Genomic DNA, 21,486 nt, shown 5'->3' on the forward strand with positions numbered 1-21,486 from the left:
TTGGAAGCAGACGTTTATCCTGATCATACCTAATCCATTCTCTGAGATCATGATTAGAAAGAAACATTAGAACAATTATTAAGTTTAGGTTTGTACATGGATATTTCCTGGACCATTCTCCATAACTTTTGTATGTTCATAGCAGCAATGTATACAATACCCAAACTGTAGAAAGAGCAGAGATGCCCTTTAACAGACTCGTGGATAAAGAACATGTGGTTCATTTGTGATGATGTGGATGGAACTAGAGTGTATTATGCTTAGTGAAATAAGTCAAGCAGAGATAGGCAGCTCTCATATGATCTCCCTGATATGAGGAAGTGGAGATGCAATGTGGGGGGTTTAGGGGTAGTAAAAGAATAAATGGAACAAGATGGGATTGGGAGAGAGACAAACCATAAGAGACTCTTAATCTCACAAAACAAACTGAGGGTTGCTGGGGGAGAGGGGTAGGAAGAGAGTGGTGGGATTATGGACATTGGGGAAGGTATGTGCTAGGATGAGTGCTGTGAAGTGTGTAAAACTGGCGATTCACAGACCTGTACCCCTGGGGCTAATAATACATTGTATGTTAATAAAAAAATAACATGTAGTTCATATATACAATGGAATATTCTCAGCCATCAGAAAGGATGAATACCCAACTTTTGCATCAACATGGATGGGACTGGAGGAGATTATGCTAAGTGAAATAAGTCAAGCAGAGAAAGTCAATTATCATGTGGTTTCACTTATTTGTGGAACACAAGGAATAGGATAGAGGACATTAGAAGAAGGAAGGGGAAAATGAAGGGTGGAAATTGGAGGGAGAGACAAACCATGAGAGACTATGGACTCCAGGAAACAAACTAAGGAATTGAGAAGGGAGGGAGTAGGGAAATGGTTGAGCCCGGCAATGGGTATTAAGGAAGGCACGGATTGCATGGAGCACTAGCTGTTATACTCAAACAATGATTCACAGAACACTACATCAGAAACTAATGATGTACTGTATGGTGACTAACATAACAAAAAAAGAGTAAGGTTTACACTTAGTTGAGACTTAGAGAACATCACATTGTATGTGTTTGTCATGTTAAAATAGCTACCAATAAAAATAAAATATTTTGTTTATTTGAAAAAAAAAAATTTTTAACTTCACCAAAAAAGACATACAAATGGCTGACAGACACAAGAAAAACTGTTCAACATCATTAACAATCAGGGACATTCAAATCAAAACCACATTGAGATACCACCTCACACCAGTTAGAATGGCAAAAATTAACAAGGAAAGAAACAACAAATGCTGGAGAGGATGTAGAGAAAGGGGAACCCTCTTACACTGTTGGTGGGAATGCAGTTGGTGCAGTCACTTTGGAAAACAGTGTGGAGGTTCCTCAAAAAATTAAATATAGAGCTACCTATGACCCAGCAATTGCACTCCTGGGTATTTACCCCAAAGATACAGATGTAGTGAAAAGAAGGGCCATATGCAATCCAATGTTCATAACAACAATGTACACAATAGTCAAATGGTGCAAGGAGCAGAGATGCCCTTCAACAGACAAATGGATAAAGAAGATGTGGTCCATATATCCAATGGAATATTACTCAGCCATCAGATAGGATGAATACCCAGCTTTTGCATCAACATGGATGGGACTGGAGGAGATTATGCTGAGTGAAATAAGTCAAACAGAGAAAGGCAATTATCATACAGTTTCACTTACTTGTGGAACATAAGGAATAACATGGAGGACATTAGGAGAAGAGAGGGAAAAATGAAGGGAGGAAATTGGAGGGGGAGATGAACCATGAGAGTCTGTGGACTCCAAGAAACAAACAGGATTTTAGAAAGGGGAGGAGATAAGTTGGCCTGGTGATGGATATTAAGGGGGGCAAGTATTGCATGGGCACCGGGTGTTATACACAAACAATGAATCATGGAGCACTACATCAACAACTAATGACATATTGTATGGTGACTAACAATAAAAATAAAAATAAATTATTGTAAACATTTTAGAAGTATGTCAAGCATTTAAAATAATTTATCTAATTTAATTTAACAATTTAACAAAAAGGAAATGAGGGTGGTAAATAACTGAAGGTAAGTAAATTATCTAGGAACCAAAAAAATGGAGAATCCATCACCCAGTAACTAAACATTCTAATTTTGAAGCTATTTCAAACATGAAAGATATTAGAGAGAATATTAAATGAAAATTGTACATACACTGACCACATATATGGAAGATGGGTCTGCAAATTAAAAGACTTGGAATGCTCAAGAAGTGATGGTTAAATTAGGAATTATTTCTTTGCCCTATTTACTAAAATATGCTTCCCAGTTACATTCAAAAGGAAGTATTATTTTTAATATGGAGAGAGATCCTTGACAGCATTAAGTCATAAATTTTTCAAACAAAAGAAAAGAGGAAAAATAAATACAGAAAAGTATAACTCATTTTGAATATATTTCCTTTTATTACTTATATTTATTCTTATATGTGAGTCCCAGGTGTGAATTCCTTGGGCTTCATGTGACATCCTTAAGCAGCAGGCCATGCCCACTTTTGCACATGTTTCACACAAAGCTAACTCTTTATATGTGATCCATCCTTGTTTTAAAAAAACATAACATATAACATTTAATGTATTATTTGCTTCAGGTGAATCATCAGTCTTACACAATTTACAACTCTCACCACAGCACATGCCCTCCCCAATGTCCATAACCCAGCCACCCTATCCCTCCCGTCCCCACCCCTCAGCAACCCTGATTGTTTCTTGAGATTAAGAGTCTCTTATACTTTGTCTCCCTCCTTGGTCCCATTTTGTTTCATTTTTTCCCTCCCTTCCCCCCACAACGCCAACCCCACCCTGCCTCTCAATTTCCTCGTACCAGAGAGATCATATGATAATTGTCTTTCTCTGGTTGACTTATTTCACTTAGCATAATACCCTTTAGTTCCATCCATGTCATTGTAAACAGCAAGATTTGGGTGTGTGTGTGTGTGTATGTGTGTGTGTGTTTTAATTTTTTTTTTTACTTCTTTTCAGCGTAACAGTATTCATTGTTTTTACACCACACCCAGTGCTCCTTGCAATCCGTGCCCTCTCTAATACCCACCACCTGATTCCCCCAAATTCCCACCCCCCAGCCCCTTCAAAGCCCTCAGATTGTTTTTCAGAGTCCATAGTCTCTCATAGTTCACCTCCCCTTCCAATTTCCCCCAACTCCCTTCTCCTCTCCATCTCCCCTTGTCCTCCATGCTATTTGTTAAACTCCACAAACAAGTGAAACCATATGATAATTGACTCTCTCTGCTTGACTTATTTCACTCAGCATAATCTCTTCCAGTCCTGTCCATGTTGCTACAAAAGCTGGGTATTCTTGATGGCTGCAGAGTATTCCATTGCATATATACATACCACATCTTCTTATCCAGCCTGACTTGATTGTCAGCATGGCCTGTTAATGGGAATCTGTCACCAGCATGAGGTTTACTTTAAGCTTAATTATACCATAAATAAGTAAAATTTATTTTGTTTCCACTATTTATTAGAACAAACTGCATTTGCATTTACTAGAACAAACTGAAAGATTTTCCGCAAGTCCCCTATTCTTTCCTTGACGTCATAGAGGATTTTCAAATGGTTTCATGATCACATCTAAAAATGGATGAGACCACTACACTAACCACTACACCATCTCCAAAAAGTATTCTAAAACTCAGAAGGTTGTAGTGGGGGTTGGGTATATTTAGTGTTAAAGCAGTGATAGCAGTTACTGAGGTGGCACTCAGGTCTTCTCTCCCAGCAGCCTGATCATATTTCTTGGATGATTCCCCTTGTCCCATCATGTTTCTTCAGAAACATGTGGGTGGACAAGGGACAGTGCTTTTGGGTAATCTTTTTTTTTATGAGATGTCTTTCACCATAGCTTTTTTTTTAATCCAATTAGCCAACATATAGTACATCATTAGTTTTTGGTATAACGTTCAATGATACATTAGTTGCATATAACACCCAGTGCTCATCACATCATTTGCCCTCCTTAATGCCCATCATCCAGTTACCCCATCCCCCCAACCACCTCCCTTTCTACAGCCTTCAGATTGTTTCCTGGAGTCAACAGTCTCATGGTTTGGTTCGCTCTCTGATTTCTTCCCATCAGTTTTTCCTTCCCTCCCCCATGGATGATATGTGCTAACACTTTATATTTATGGTCTCACCCAGTCCTAACATTGCTTCCACTACTAATTAAATTCAGATTTTTGGGACAGACCCCATATCCTCCAGATTCAGCATTCTGGGGGATGGAAACAAAGAATCTGCCTTTTTAACAAGCTCTCCCATGTGGTTCTTATCCACAGTCAACCATAAGAACCATGTACTTTTGGCAGAAATAAGGTCCATGATATAAGACTGGCTCCATCCAGAGCTGACCAGGACTGAATGTGGGAAGGGGCAGTGGAGCTGAACCACTGGTTATCCAGAAATCTGGATTCTTTCTATGCCACCATATTGCTTATGTGCTAAAGCAACTCAGAAGAGTCCTCTGGTTTCTGAGGACATGAACACAGAAGATAAGGAGGTACAGAGGGGTACAACACTGGCTGTGAGTGGCCCAGCACCCCATATACCTCTCCAGGTCCAATTCATACTTAGACCTGCACACCTGGTGACACATGGGATCCCAGGAATCAGAGGTTCCAGAAGCTTTACTACAGCAGGCTTTATCCCAAAGGGCTCTCAATAGAGACTGTTCACAACATGAGGGCTTCATCATAATAAGCCTATCCAATGAAATTTTCCAGAATACTCACCCCCACATTCTTCCATACTTTCTAAAACATGTCTCGTCAAAAACAGAAAAACCCTGCAAGAAGAAACAAAACATATTACTAATCTAAATGTACTGAGTCCTACCTCCAACAGGGACAAAAATGACCCAGACCACATGAAATGCAGCTTACTACCTCTCTCTGGCAGTGAGAGGGAAGCTCTTATTCACAGATGTCTTACTGGAAAGGAGAGAAAACAAGAGGATATTGAAATGGAGAAATTCAAGTCCCTCTTGAATCCCCTCCAAGTATGGCAGATACTGAACAATTCACCCTGTCTGTCAAGGCTACAGAACCTCTGTATTTCTGGCATGTTTGGCTTGTGCATGTGTTGTTGCTAAATCTCAGAACCCTCTGAATTATTACCTCAGAGCCACATGGGAAAAACAAGAGCTGAGGGAAAGTCGGTGTGGCCTGCACACAATGAACCCCCAGTCAGCAACCTGTTCATTGATCTCAAAAGCCCAACTAAAATTCCAATGGATTTAGGAAATTAAGACACCAGTGACCTCTTTTCATCTAGCAAATTTACATAACTCTAAACATGTTTGTTGAGTGAGAAAGTGAGAGATCAGTGAACAAATGATAAGGCAGCCTCACTCATCCAGCTCCACACAGAAAGAGGGGACCAGGCCACCACTCCACAAGGGGGAGAACAAATTAGAACACTTGATAGAAGTTTTCAGTTTTGTCACTTAAGAAAAAAACAGTAAAACTTCCTGTTCCTAAGTTTCAGCTGTGATTTTGATGTTCTAATCATGCAAAACAGGGTCCCAGAAATGTGGATCTTGTGGTGCTGGTACTAAGGAGTTGATCTGAGAAAGGTGGGAAGGAATTACTGCTTTTTCAGAGAGGAAAAAGTCCAGGAAGGTATTAGATGATATTGGGCACTGAGGGTCTCAGTGGGGAGATGTGGGATCTGAGAAACAAGCCGCAGGTCTGGGGGAAAGGATCTCCACAGCAGAAAGCAGCCTGCACATGAGACTTAGTCAGCTCACCCTCTGATATGAGCTCCTAACCTTCAGGGGCAGGATCTCACTTGAGGCGTAGGAGCTACATGAGCCACAATGGCTCCATCAATATCAGTCTGCGTTTCTGCTAGTACATCCCATTAAGTACATTAATTTCTTAATAATTTTGTCAAAGCATCTCTTTTCTAGTGATTTTGTATGCATGGTTCTACTTTGTGTGAAAAACAGCACATGCATACACACACCTCTTCAAATATTGGACCCTCAATTCTATGGTCAATTAATCTTCGACAAAACAGCTAAAAATATACAGTGGAAAAAAGACAGTCTCTTCAATAAATGGTGCTGGGAAAACTGGGCAGCTATATGTAGAAGAATGAAATTCGACCATTCTCTTACACCATACACAAAGATAAACTCAAAATGGATAAAAGGCCTCAACATGAGACAGGAATCCATCAGAATCCTAGAGGAGAACATAGGCAGTAATCTCTTCGATATCAGCCACAGCAACTTCTTTCAAGATATGTCTCCAAAGGCAAAGGAAACAAAAGCGAAGATCAACTTTTGGGACTTCATCAAAATCAAAAGCTTCTGCACAGCAAAGGAAACAGTCAAAAAAACAAAGAGGCAACCCACGGAATGGGAGAAGATATTTGCAAATGACAGTACAGACAAAAGGTTGATATCCAGGATCTATAATGAACTCCTCAAACTCAACACACACAAAATAGGCGATCATATTAAAAAATGGGCAGAAGATATGAACAGACACTTTTCCAATGAAGACATACAAATGGCTATCAGACACATGAAAAAATGTTCATCATCACTAGACATCAGGGAGATTCAAATTAAAACTACATTGAGATATCACCTTATACCAGTTAGAATGGCCAAAATTAGCAAGACAGGAACAACATGTATTGGAGAGGATGTGGAGAAAGGGGAACCCTCTTACACTGTTGGTAGGAATGCAAGTTGGTGCAGCCACTTTGGAGAACAGTATGGATATTCCTCAAGAAATTAAAAATAGAACTTCCCTATGACCCTGCCATTGCACTATTAGGTATTTACCCCAAAGATACAGATGTAGTGGGAAGAAGGGCCATCTGTACCCCAATGTTTATAGCAGCAATGGCCATGGTCACCAAACTGTGGAAAGAACCAAGATGCCCTTCAACGGACGAATGGATAAGGAAAATGTGGTCCATATACACTATGGAGTATTATGCCTCCATCAGAAAGGATGAATACCCAACTTTTGTAGCAACATGGACGGGACTGGAAGAGATTATGCTGAGTGAAATAAGTCAAGCAGAGAGAGTCAATTATCATATGGTTTCACTTATTTGTGGAGCATAACAAATGGCATGGAGGACATGGCGAGTTAGAGCGGAGAAGGGAGTTGGGGGAAATTGGAAGGGGAGGTGAATCATGAGAGACTATGTACTCTGAAAAACAATCTGAGGGGTTTGAAGTAGCGGGGGGGTGGGTGGTTGGGATACTAGGTGGTGGGTGTTATAGAGGGCACGGATTGCATGGTGCACTGGGTGTGGTGCAAAAATAATGAATACTGTTATGCTGAAAATAAAAAAATTTAATTAAAAAAAAAGAAAAAAATGTTAAAACACGAAGTCAATATACAAGCACCATCTCCCCTCAGCAAAACTTCCTCTTGCTCAACTCACCCAAAAGGTACCAACAAAGAAGGTAGAGAAGTAAAGCAGAAAGCTCTGGGTCAACTGCTCAATTCCCAGAGATGTCACCATTAGCAATGGGTGAGTTAGAGTTTAGAAATAACTGCAGGGGTTGGCAATTCTTTTTTTTTTTAATTTTTTATTTTTTATAAACATGTATTTTTATCCCCAGGGGTACAGGTGCTTAGTGAAATAAGTCAAGCAGAGAAAGACAACTATCATATGATCTCCCTGATATGAGGAAGTGGTGATGCAACATGGGGGCTTAAGTGGGTAGGAGAAGAATCAGGGGTTGGAAATTCTTGAGATGGTTCAAGTGTGTGCACATCCCCAAAGGTGAATTTGGGCTGCCCAATAAAACAAAGTTCCAGAGCTATTCATCAAAACAAAATGTTGCCCAGAGCTTGTATGATGAACAGAAAAGTCTGACTCTAGCATACACAGCTTAATGGACCACTAGCATGGACCCTCTTGATACTTTTCTCTTCATACCAAGTATGGTGGTGCCTTCCTGGGAACCTGCACCTGCCAGAAATAAAAGCTTCTTCTCAATGCTCACAAGCTAGAACAGTAAGTCCTTGGTTGAAGCAGCCAGAGAGCTGCGCTACCCACTGAGGCAAACTCTGAGGCTCCAAACAGCAGAGAATAGGGCCATATGCTAGGTGGTGCCTGTGACACCACTTCTGGGAAGTCTGAAACCTATGTACTTCTCCTAAGGAGGAGAGTATTCACTATGGAGTTAAGCTAGGATTAGCAAATATAAGATGCAAAAGAGGGAGCTCAAACAACACTCACCTTACGGTAGGCAAGAGCAGTTCCCACAAAAGGCAGAGGTTTTGGCCCAGGAATTCCCAGCTTCTTAAAAAGTCCATGTGTGGAGGTCCCATATCTATGAAGTGAAAGAGAAATCCAGGTCACAGGAATGGTGGAATAAGTGCTGAGGCTGGCCAGTCACTAACACAGAGCTGGGCAGGCAAGGGAGGGAGGTAACATATAGGCAAGAATAAGAGCAATTCCAAGGGCAATAAATATATTGATTCATCATCTCCTTTCCCACCTCCACTGTAAGCCCTACAAAACATAATGATGATTGGGTAAGAGCAGCTGAAATCTTCACAGTCCCAATCCTAAAGTGAAGATTTGATAAGTGTTTCCACACTTGAGTGCTCCTTCAAGGCTCGCGCTGATTTCTTCCAGAAAATTCACTCATGCCTATTTAGTAAATGACTCTTCCATAACTTTCTCTATGGAGAAGAAAAATTTCTTTCTGTTCCGATAATGAGATTTTGTTTAATTATATCCACTCATTAATAGAGGGTCTGTGAGAACCTACCATGAAAGTGTGTTGCAGTTTGCTCAGAAACTTTTGTGTTTTCCCTTCCTTGCAGGATCTATCACCGTGTGAGATCTGGTCTTTCTTAAATCTATCTTCATTGAGACACCTTGAACAAGTTTTCTCATTTCTATACAATGTCTCCAAGGCTCCACTGGGCTCATTGAAAAGTGAGATGCTTTCAGCTCCACCCAAGTCTCTGTTGTCAGGCACTCTGGTTCTCTTGAGCTGCAGAGAAGAGGACTGACCTATAGGTGCCCTAATAATACCATATAAAAGAATCAGCAAGGAAACAATATGTTTCCAAACCATTCTTCCCCTTATGGCATCTGGTCCTTCAACCAGTGTATCAACAGATATACTATTTTTTTTTTTCAAGATGGTCACTCGCAAAGCAGTTCATTTACTGACTCTGTGCATCAGCTGTTTCAGAAACCCACTATGGATTGTACACCCTACAGCAGGCTTGTCTACAATCATCTTTCATGGATCATGTGTGGAATCCCACAATTAGTGTTCTGGATCCTTGCAAGACTTATACTTACATATTGCTGAGATGGCAGAGTGGAGGAAGAAGACAGGTTGAGGGAAGAAGCTGCCAGAAACCATTTTAATCATAACTTGCTAGGCCTACAAAGCTAAACTCATAGAGGCAAATTAGGAAAGTGTGCTACAAAATAATGTTAGGAAGAAATGGCTCAACAAGCCCTGTAGGTGTTTAAGCTGACTGATAAGGGACCTTTCAAAGTCCAGATACCTCTAGTCAACAGCACAATCATGTTATGCAACATAAAATGAGTAATAATACCATATTCCAAGATTAGAATTAAGACCTTTCCTCCTCTTCTCTGGAGGCTAGCCTTAAAGGCACTACAGGTTCCAGATACTCTGTACAAATCCAGCAAATCTTATATAATCAAATAATTCCCCAAAATTGCATGAGAGGAGCTGGGTTTGAGGAACCAGCAGAGACACCTCAGCCAGGAACAGATGGGTGTTTGGATCCTTCCTCCAGAACAATTGGATGCAGGAAGACCAACTGCCAGAACCTGGAGTGGCCTCATCCCACCTTCATTCCTTCCTTGCCTCACCACCACCAATTATCAATTCCTGTTTCTGAACATTTGACATGCTCCATGAACTCCCAAGTGAGGCCAAGCAAGTGAGTGATGTGATCCAAGGAATGATGTGGTCTAGTGTCTAAACTCACATGGCTCCATACGAAGGAGCAGAGGATGGGCTGGGTAAATTTTTCTGATGGTTTCTAGTCTCCCTCTTCTTGGTAAAGTCATGTTGCTTTTGGTACAAATGAGGGAGTTAAAATAAAGCCACTCATGTTTCTTGCCTTTACATTACACTGACATGTGGAAGGTATTGTCTATAGGCAGTAATACCTGGCATACCAGTGTCTTCTAAGTCTATATGATTGTTTGCCTGGTGGTGACAGTATCCAGGGACAGATCCACTGCCAGTAAGACCTCACATAGTGTGATATATATATAGTGGTCCTCTCTCTTGGCCTCTAGCAGATGAGATGCTAATCCTGTGATCCCGCGACAATCTTCTGTAGGACAGGATCAAGGAGTATCTCTCAGAGGTCTGCTCTGAAAGAGGAATATTCTCCTACTCCATCCCAGAGTCCTACCTGGATGCTTCTCACATCAGTACTGGCTCACAGTCTCACTACTCACCTGTTCAGAGAGGTTTAAATAATATGCTGGGTCAATGTATTTAAAAAATATACAATCTAGGCCATAGAAGTACTTATGGGTACACCAAATTCATAATGCCAACATTACTCTAGAAGGCTGAGGTTAGATATGTACCTTTATAGTCACAAAAGCTGAACCAACAACCCTGTTGTATTGTTCAGAAAGAACATGCTGTAAATAGTCTTCTCTCAGTAGAAAACCTATTATTAAATAGAATGAAATTCAACTATATCAATTAATCTTTTGCATGTCTGGATTCTATATCATTGATCTCTGTGCTAATCTTAATTATTTCCCTCTTTGAGCATGGGTCAGGCTGAATTTGTTGTTGATTCACCAGTTATTTAATATGTAAAGATAGTTTTTGTATTTGGGATTTTTCTGGGGTTTTTTGAGTGAGGATTGAGTATCTATATATTCCCCCCTTAGGACTGCCTTTGCTGTATCCCATAGGTTTTGTCCTGGAGTGTTTTCATTCCCACTGGTTTTCATGAATTGTTTAAGTTCTTCTTTGATTTCCTGGATGACCCAAACATTCTTGAGCAGGACGGTCTTTAGCTTCCCAGTGTTTTAATTTCTTCTAAACTTGTTCTTGTGATGCAGTTCCAGTTTCAAAGTACTGTGGTCTGAAAATATGCAGGGGAAAATCTCAGTCTTTTGGTATTAGTTGAGACCTGATTTGTGACCCAGTATATGGTCTATTCTGGAGAAAGTTCCATGTGCACTCGAGAAGAGTAAGTATTCTGTTGTTTCAGAGTGGAATGCTCTGTATATATCTGTGAGGTCCATCTGGTCCCGTGTGTCATTCAAAGCTCTTGTTTCTTGGTTGATTTTCTGCTTAGATGATCTGTCTCTTGCTGAGATGGAGTATTGAGATCTCCTACTATTAACATATTATTGTCAATATATCTCTTTATCTTGGTTAACAATTGGCTTATGTAGTTGGCTGCTCCCAAGTTGCAGGCACAGATATTTACAGCTGTTAGATCTCCTGGTTGTATAGACCCCTTAAGAATAATATAGTGTCGGGCACCTGGTGGCTCAGTGGGTTAAGCTGCTGCCTTCCGCTCAGGTCATGATCTCAGGGTCCTAGGATAGAGTCCCACATCGGGCTCTCTGCTCAGCAGGGAGCCTGCTTCTCTTCCTCTCTCTCTGCCTGCCTCTCTGCCTACTTGTGATCTCTCTCTGTCAAATAAATAAATAAAATCTCTTTAAAAAAAAAAAAGAATAATATAATGTCCTTCTGTATCTCTAACCACAGTCTTTAGCTTAAAATATAATTTGTCTGATATGAGAATTGCTACCCCAGTTTTCTTTTGAGGTCTGTTGGAATGAAAGATGGTTCTTCATCCCTTCACCTTCAGTCTGGAAGTATCTATAGGTTCTTTAGAATCTTTTGTAGAGTCTTTCTTTTGTAGAGACTTTTTTAGCATCTTTCGTAGACAGCATATGGATGGGTCCTGTCTTATTATCCAATCTGCAACCCTGTGCCATTTTATGGGAGCATTAGTCCATTCATGTTGAATGATTATTGAAAGACATGATTTTATTGTCATCATGTTGCCTGTGAAGTTCTTATTTCTATAGATTGTCTCCATAAATTTCTCTTTTTATATCACTCTTGGGGTCTTTCTCCTTTTGTAGAACCCCTCTGAATATTTCTTGCAGGGATGGCTCAGTGGCCACATATTCTTTCAGTTTTTGCTGTTCTTGGAAACTCTTTAGCTTTCCATCATTCGAAATAACAGCCTAGCCAGAAAAAGTATTCTTGGCTCCATGTTCTTCTCATTTAGTATGCTGAATGTGTCTTGTCATCCATTTCTGGCTTGCCAGGTCTCTGTGGACAAGTCTCACATTATTCTGATGTTCCTCGCTCTGTATGAAAGGAATCTCTTCCTCCTTGATCTTGGGGGTTCCTCTCTTCCTCCAGGACACGAATGCTTGTTTCATTCCCCAGAACAGGGAAATTCTCAGCTATGATTTGCTCAAATATATCTTGTAGTCTTCTCTCTCTCCCTCCACCCCCCCCCCCCACCAAATGTTATCACACAGAATATGTGTTGCCACAATACCTGGCATTCCTAACCTTTCTCTCAGGAAATGAAAATGAGGTTTCCATATTATATGTTCATATCCTCATGATTTCCTACACTTAAAGAATGTGAAATTGAGATGGAGGTCAAATGTGACATCAACGGTCTGTCTCTACCCCCACTGTGAAACTATGCCCTTTTGCAACCTGTTCCATGATGCTGGAAAACCCACAACTGAAAGGAAGTCCTCTGATAGATGGTTTGATTCTTCCTACTGTACTATACCATAAAGGTAAAAGCAATTTAAAATCCATTAGGTTTTAAAGGTAAAAACAATTTAAAATTGGCTTTCAGGGCTCGGTCATTGTGTCCACTGACAGATTTCATATCATGAGTAAAGAAATCTCCATACCGATGCAAACCCTCCCAGAGACTGGAAAGAAAAGGTGAGATGAATAAAATGTTAAGAAATCTGCCATGTCTTCTCAACTCTAAAGATGCTCATTTAGGGATATAGTATGTATATATTATATATTACGTATATTATGGGGGGAGGAGGCTCTGGCCAGGAGAAGGGCAGGAAAGAAGGAAGAGCCCAGTTGTGAGAGGAAGGTGAGGCATTTTCAGCCGCCCTGTAAGTCTGGTTGCAACAGGTGCCTTGTGTACATCGTGCTTGGCAGTGGAGGGAGGGGAGCAGGAATCACCTAAATGACACAGGCCCCGTCCTTCTACATGCTCTCCATAGTGAACAGAGAGGAGAAGGTGAAAATAATGAGACAAAGACTCCAGCCACTCCCTCAGCCTCCAGAATCCCCACAGTTTGGGAAGGGCTTGAGGACCCCAGAGCACCAGACCTGGTGATTTTACTCTGCCTCTGCCGAATTATGATTGATTAGTCTAGGTCCCAGCTGCTAGTCAATCAGAAGCTCATCCCTAGATGCAAATAATGTCACTCTGACTCCTGGCTATAGCAATTGGAGTTGGGGTGAGGGGGCCACTCCTCCTTCAGATATGGTGAGGTCAATAATAACGCCTTACCTGTTCCTAACATGTTTGAGGTGCCCAACACTTAAGCAACTTCCCCTTTGTTAAGTCTTTTGATCCTCAAAGCAGAAAAGGAAAATGGGGTAGATGCGATTAGCAGCCCAGGTCCAGGTTTCCAGAGGCAGTGAGCCTGGATAGTTACTCACAGATAGAGGAGGACCAGGCTGGTAGCCAGGAGAAGCCAGGTTTCCATGGAAAAGCTTGGGATCAGGTCCATGGCCACTTTTCCTCTGTGAATTCTCTCTGCTTCCGTTCAGCAGTGTGTGTTAGTCCTTGCTGGCTTGTGGGTGCGGAGCTTCCCCTCTCACCAGCGGTGATTCAGTGAGGCTGGAATGTATATACTGAAAAGGGGGCGGGGCTGGAGCAACAGCCAGTAGCGTGGCCACCCGAGCTCCACCCACAGGTTCTCCCCAGCCATGAGTGCTGACAAAGCATCCTGGACACTCCAAGTCTGACCTTCTGAGAGTTCATACCTTGTGAGAAATCAATAAACAACTCAGTGTTATCAGTTATCTCAAAGGTTACAGAAACTCATTAAAGTCACTGTCCTTGGGGGCGCCTGGGTAGCTCAGTGGGTTAAGGCCTCTGCCTTTGGCCCAGGTCATGATCCCAGGGTCCTGGAATCGAGCCCCGCATGGGGCTCTCTGTTCAGCAGGGAGCCTGCTTCCTCCTCTCTCTGACTGCCTCTCTGCCTGCTTGTGATCTCTGTCTGTCAAACAAATAAATTTTTAAAAAAGTCACTGTCCTTAGATTTCTAACCTGTCCTTGTCAGCATGGCTCCTTGAACCTCTAAATACTTGAAACCCTTCAAACAAGAATGGATAGATCTACACCTCTTTACTGATGTAGTACTCTGTGCCTAGAAATGCCCCTTACACCCTCCACAAGGATCCTCCTCATCCTTTAAACCTATCTCCATAGAATCCCCTCTGTTAGAGTCTTTCCTCCTCAGCATCTTTGAACAGATATAACCACTTCAACCTCTGGGAAATTTCTGCCCCCCAGTCCCACTTCTATTATTACCTTTTCTACCTTCCAGGCCTTGGACATCTATTAGCCTTACAGAGAGCTCCTCAAGGGCACAGTCTGTGTACTCATCAACATTATGAACCTACTTCCCCTCGAAGCACTATAAGCTCAAGGGACAACCAGAAAGGTTGGTGGAGTTGAGTTGGTAGAGGTGAAATTATTGGGCTCCCTGTGTCCTTGCCTGTGGGTCTTTGGTGACCAGGCGACATTCCTAATGGGAAAGATCTGAGAACATAGTCTGGAAATTATACCAGCTCATTATCATAAGTGTGACCCATGTTCTTTGTCTACAAGGCCTGAGAAACTGTGGATTATGTGGTATACCTATGGAATCCAGGGGACAATGGAACCCTACAAATAGATAGTTAATGGCTCTTAGTGACTTGGCTGGATAAACATCTGCCTTTGGCTCAGGTTGTGGTCCTGGGGTCCTGGAATTTAACCCCACATCAGGTTCCCTGCTTGACAGGGAGTCTGCTTCTCTCTCTCCCTCTGTCTGCTGCTCTATCTACCCATTCTAGTGCTCTCTCTCTCTCTCAAGTAAATAAGATCTTTTAAAAAAATAATTAAGAAATAACTGAGAGAAATTTTGAATAGCAACAAAGGACAGATATAGAAAGCTGGAAGATGATCCCCAGATATAGTAAGAGAGAGAGTCCCAGGAATTCTGAAATATTTCTGCCCCCTTTTGGTACCTTCACTGGGCACCATTCCATGAGGTCATGCTATTATCCCTGTTTACAGATACAGAAACTGAGACTTACTGACTGCATTGGGTTTCCAACAGCCACTGATAACAAGAACATAGTGTAAATAATTAAACTCGAAGAGAAACTGAAATGTCTGTGCTCTGAAATATCAGTATTCAGTGCATTCCTTTCCCCAATAAGGGTCACTCCAGGAAATAGCGTGACCTAGGCTGCACCTAGGTCCCTAACCTCGTGGTGACCCACAGGCAGCTTCCCTGGGGGTCTTTCAGAACAGTTCTTACTCCATCTCATCTTAGCAGGGAAGACACAAGCTATTCAGGATTGCAGTAAGGGTATTCTTGGGTGGGATCTCCCTCCCTATCCTCCCCAGCAGAGAGGTACACAGAACACACAAACTAGGGAGATTCCTGTCATCTGATAATCTAGACATGTTACTTCTCTCATCTAAACACAAAGCCTTTCTATTTTTTTAAGACTTTATTTATTTGAGAGATAGAGAATGAGAGAGAGAGTATGAGAGGAGAGAGGTCAGCAGAAGAAGCAGACTCCCTGCTGAGCATGGAGCCCCATGTGGGACTCAATCGCAGGACTCCAAGATCATGATCTGAGCTGAAGGCAGTCACTTAACCATCTGAGCCACTCAGGCGACCAACACCAAGCCTTTCTTATTTTACTTGAAAATCAGGCAACTGTGGAAACTAATGTGGTTTCATCCTTCTCCAAAATTCATACTCAGTTATGATGATTGCATAACTAAGTCTAATCTGAGCATCCATCTGCCTTTGTCACCTCACCACCTGCCCAACACTGGATGGATCTATCCCAACGGTGATAGGCTAGTTTTTGCTGGGGGCTGATATGCAACCAGCACGAACCCAGTGCAAATGGCCTTGTCTGCAAGGGGATAGCAGAGGCTTGATCTTTGCACCCCACCTTTCCCAAGAAGGGAACGCCTGACATGAGGAAACTTGCATCCTCAGAGTTGTACAGAAGGTGTAAAGGAAGACACCATGTGTCAGAAGAACACCCCAAACACCCCATGGCTCTCATCTACTCTGTCCTGCACTATACTCATCATGTACTTTCCATTCTCTGCTCTAATGTGTGGGGTAGAAATATAACTAAGACTCAGACATGATTCCAGATGAAAATAGAAGAATATAATAGATAGCTATGTACAGCCAAAGAAAAGGAACTATGCATCCTCCTCAACAGTGGAAGATTCATCTGCTTTCTCAGTCTTCCTAGATATTGGTCAAAATTGAATCTCAACTACCATTCAGGGAAGACGTAGGCTCAGATATCAGTGTAGATGGACAGGTTGTCAGAATGTCAGTGATGCAATGAGTCCTGGCTGTCTAATAGTCCCATCTCTTTGTATCGTGAGCCCATATGGCACCTCTTCTCAGAAGCTGGGCCTGATTTCTACTAGCCAAGAGAACTGCTCATAGTAGAGGAACCAGTGTTGTTCTGGAATGATTTGTGCATTACATTCAAATTTCACAGGTCACAATCTCAAGTATACAAAAATGAAAGCAAGATTATGTGTCTGTTCCTAAGCAATCAAGCTCCCATTCTTTTCAGTAAGGCCAAACTTGATCTTGCCGTTTCTGGATAACCAGATGGTATCTAAGTGTTGTTGGCTGGGCCTTGACACTGGTGTGGCAGTGGTGAGGTAAGTGACAGGTCCGTGAACATTCCTGCCATTGGAGGAGGTGTGCTCCTCTCCCACGGTCATTCAGGATTGCTTGGGTTCTATACCTGCTGTGTTCAGTCCATGGGCCAAGCACTAAATATTAAAAAGTCAAAATCCTTGCCTTATGAACTTGACACTCTAAAGAGATGAGAGACACTAAACAAATAACCACACAACTATCAAGTTATAAATCAAAACCTGCCATAACGTAATGGTATTTGGTTTATCTGTTGACTTTGCCCAGCCAGATACCTGACCCACACAGGCCCCTTAGAAAGATTCACTGAATCCGAACTCAGAAACCGTTCAACTGGTGGCTGAGACAGGACACGAGTTATAGAGTCACCCCAAATGATGCAATGCCATTTCTTTTAGTAGGAGGAGAAGACATGAGTTCAAGTTTTAAATGAAACATAACAAAAAGGTGAGAGTTCACTGGATGTGGACTATTGACCTTTTTCCTTATCGATTATGTGTAAATGGCTTTTTTTTTTTTCCATGTGAGGATGAGGATCCACTGAGGACATAAATGTTTAGAAACTTCATTTCCCTGATTCTAATTGGAGCCTGCAGTGTCTGTCTAGCTGTGTAAACAAAGAGCAAGCCAACCACACCTCACTTTTCCCCACCTCTGTAGGATCTAAAGAAACTCTAGGATGAGAACCCATTTGTCCTCCTTTCCTAGTGGGCAGACTTTTTCTCTAAACAGATCCATAAGCATAAGGCCTTGTGGGTCAAGCAAACTTAAACTACAAAAGCACCAAACAGTAGGGGTAAGGACAACTCATTCTCTCTTTACCAACACAGTGTTTGAGAAAATTCCGTTGGACTCCCAGGCAGGACTAGGACCAGAGAAGAGAGTGACATTTTCCATTTAAGGGTAAAATTGCCAAATTATCAGTAATTATACAAATAACACACTTGATTTGAACACATTGTTTTAAAAAATAAATATTAATGCAAAGAAATCAAGGAGGGAAATGGTAAGATTCCATCCTTTTGGTGTGTGGTTGTGTATCTATACCACTTCTTCTTTATCCATTCATCTATTGATGGACATCTGAGTTTGCATGGAACTAGAGGGTGTTATGCTAAGCAAAATAAGTCCATCAGAGAAGGGATTATCATACAGTTTCATTCATATGTGGACTTTAAGAAACAAAACAGAGTATTATAGGGAAAGGGAGGGAAAAATAAAATAAGACAAAATTAAGAGGAGACAAACGCTTAGAGACTCTTAACCATAGGAAAACAACTGAGGGTTGCTGGAGGGGAGGTGGGTCAGGGATGGGGTCACTGGGTGGTAAGTATTAAGGAAGGTACTTGATGTAATCAGTAATGGGTATTATATGCAACTGACAAATAACTGACCTATTTATCTGGAACTAAAAAGAATAAATAAATAAGTGAATCAAAGTAGTTTTTTTAAAAGATTTTATTTATTTATTTGACAGAGATCACAAGTAAGCAGAGAGGCAGGCAGAGAGAAAGAGAAGCAGGCTCCCTGCTGAGCAGAGAGCCCGATGCAGGGCTCAATCCCAGGACCTTGGGATCATGACCTTTAACCCATTGAGCCACCCAGGTGCCCCAATCAGTGTGGTTTTAATTTGAATCTCCCTGATGGCCAGTGATGATGAACATTTTTTTCATGTGTCTGATAGCCATTTGTATGTCTTCATTAGAAAAGTGTCTGTTCGTATCTTCTGCCCATTTTTTGACATGATTGTCTGTTCTGTGTGTGTTGAGTTTGAGGAGTTCTTTATAGATTCTGGATATCAACCTTTTGTCTGTACTGTCATTTGCAAATATCTTCTCCCATTCCGTGGGTTGCCTCTTTGTTTTCTTGACTGTTTCCTTTGCTGTGCAGAAGCTTTTGATCTTGATGAAGTCCCAAAAGTTGATCTTCGCTTTTGTTTCCTTTGCCTTTGGAGACATATCCTGAAAGAAGTTGCTGTGGCTGGTATCGAAGAGGTTACTGCCTATGTTCTCCTCTAGGATTCTGATGGATCCCTGTCTCGCGTTGAGGTCTTTTATCCATTTTGACTTTATCTTTGTGTACAGTGTAAGAGAATGGTCCAGTTTCATTCTTCTACATGTAGCTGTCCAGTTTTCCCAGCACCATTTATTGAAGAGACTGGTTTTTTTCCACTGTAAATTTTTTCCTGTTTTGTCGAAGATTATTTGCCCATAGAGTTGAGGGTCCTTATCTGGGCTTTCTACTCTGCTCTACTGGTCCATGTGTCTGTTTTTATGTCAGTACCAGGCTGTCTTGGTGATCACAGCTTTGTAATAAAGCTTGAAATCAGGTAACGTGATGCCGCCAGTTATATTTTTGTTTTCCAACATTTCCTTAGTGATTCGGGGGTCTCTTCTGATTCCATACAAATTTTAGGATTATTTGCTCCAGCTCTTTGAAAAATACTGGTGGAATTTTTATTGGAATGGCATTAAAAGTTAGATTGCTCTAGGCAGTATAGACATTTTAACAAAAAATAAAAATAAGTCAATCAGAAAAATAATAAATGAAGCACGACAGAGCAAAACTTTAAATAAAGACATGTTGGTGGGAATGCAAGTTGGTGCAGCCTCTTTGGAGAACAGTGTGGACATTCCTCAAGAAATTAAAAATAGAACTTCCCTATGATCCTGCAATTGCACTCCTGGGTATTTACCCCAAAGATACAGATGTCGTGAAAAGAAGGACCATCTGTACCCCAATGTTTATAGCAGCAATGGCCATGGTGGCCCAACTGTGGAAAGAACCAAGATGCCCTTCAATGGACGACTGGATAAGGAAGATGTGGTCCAGATACACTATGGAGTATTATGCCTCCATCAGAAAGGACAAATACCCAACTTTTTTAGCAACATGGATGGGACTGGAAGAGATTATGCTCAGTGAAATAAGTCAAGCAGAGAGAGTCAACTATCATATGGTGTCACTTATTTGTGGAGCATAACAAAAAGCATGGAGGACAAGGGGTGTTAGAGAGGAGAAGGGAGTTGGGGTAAATTGGAAGGGGAGGTGAATCATGAGAGACTGTGGACTCTGAAAAACAATCTGAGGGGTTTGAAGTGGCAGGGGGGTGGGAGGTTGGGGTACCAGGTGGTGAGTAGTATAGAGGGCACAGATTGCATGGAGCACTGGGTGTGGTGAAAAAATAATGAATACTGTTTTTCTGAAAATAAATAAATTAATTTAATTAAAAAAAACATACAACATAAATTTTTTTAAAAAGGCATGTTTAGTAGGTTAATTTTATGTGAGTAATTCACTCCAAAAAAAAAAGATAGGGGAAAGGTAGGAAAACTAGAGAATAATTAAAGGAGTCCCATTATCTGACCATAGGAGTTTCTGAACAATAAAAGGACAAAATGAAAGATATAATTCAAGAAAATTTCCCAAGATTGAGGAACAAGTCTCCAGAATGAAAGGCCAATCCACTGTGTTGTCCAATACACAGCCCCCAGACACATGTGGCATGTTACATTTAGACTTAGATTTACTAAAAATAGATAAAATCAGAAATACAGTTCCTCATCCACACCAGCCACATTTCAAGGGCACAGTAGCTTCATGTGGCCAGAGGCAACCATGTTGGACAATGCAGATACAGAACATTTACCTCATTGCTGAAAGGCTTCTTGGACACCTCTGCCTAGCATAATGGATGACAGCAGATCCATGAAGGCACACTGTAATCAACTTTCAGAACACCAGGGACAAAAAGAAGATCCCAAATGCTTGCAAAGAGAGTGAGGGGAGCAAGACGTAGGTCCCATACAAAGAATCAGAAACCAGAAGGGTACTAATCTTCTCAACAATGATACTAGAGACAAGTCTCTATGTCTTCAACTTCACAGAGAAAGTTCTAGACCACCTGGAAGCCTATGCTCAAATCATCCATCAAGCAAGAGGATAGAGCAGAGATATTTTCAGACAGACACATTCTTAAGAAAAATTTATTCCTCTGTGTCATTCTTCTGAGAGTTACAAGGGGATGATCTCTGCCAAGATGAGGAAGAAAACTAAGAAAGAGATCAGGTGGTGCAAAGGTGTCACTACCTTTGTTAGAACCACTATAGTACTGGTTCAACTTTCTAAAGCATGCACATCTATACACTTATTCTTTTTTTTATTTTTTTTTAATTTTTTATTTTTTATAAACATATATTTTTATCCCCAGGGGTACAGGTCTGTGAATCACCAGGTTTACACACTTCACAGCACTCACCAAAGCACATACCCTCCCTAATGTCCATAACCCCACCACCCTTCTCCTAACCCCCCTCCTCCCAGCAACCCTCAGTTTGTTTTGTGAGATTAAGAGTCACTTATGGTTTGTCTCCCTCCCAATCCCATCTTCTTTCATTGGTTCTTCTCCTACCCACTTAAACCCCCATGTTGCATCACCACTTCCTCATA

The 21,486-nt window shown here is 41.3% G+C and overlaps 1 protein-coding gene across 2 annotated transcripts in view; it reads right to left on the reverse strand.

Annotated features, from left to right (window-relative positions):
• Positions 1-21,486, reverse strand: part of LOC101676428 (cytochrome P450 3A12) — a 107,456-nt gene that overhangs the window by 37,121 nt on the left and 48,849 nt on the right. The window contains exons 2-4 of one of the 2 annotated variants that reach the window (XM_045075076.1): positions 13,772-13,966; positions 8,299-8,392; positions 4,815-4,867 (exon numbers count right to left, since the gene is read on the reverse strand). In XM_045075076.1, the coding sequence (XP_044931011.1) occupies positions 4,815-4,867; positions 8,299-8,392; positions 13,772-13,842 (218 nt within the window). In that variant the 5' untranslated portion in view covers positions 13,843-13,966. The remainder of the gene's footprint in view (positions 1-4,814; positions 4,868-8,298; positions 8,393-13,771; positions 13,967-21,486) is intronic. The other variant, XM_045075077.1, reaches the window with a different exon arrangement.

This window comes from Mustela putorius, unplaced genomic scaffold, assembly GCF_011764305.1.
Source record: "Mustela putorius furo isolate JIRA1106 unplaced genomic scaffold, ASM1176430v1.1 tig00000139_pilon_pilon_pilon, whole genome shotgun sequence".
Classification (NCBI taxonomy): domain Eukaryota; kingdom Metazoa; phylum Chordata; class Mammalia; order Carnivora; family Mustelidae; genus Mustela; species Mustela putorius.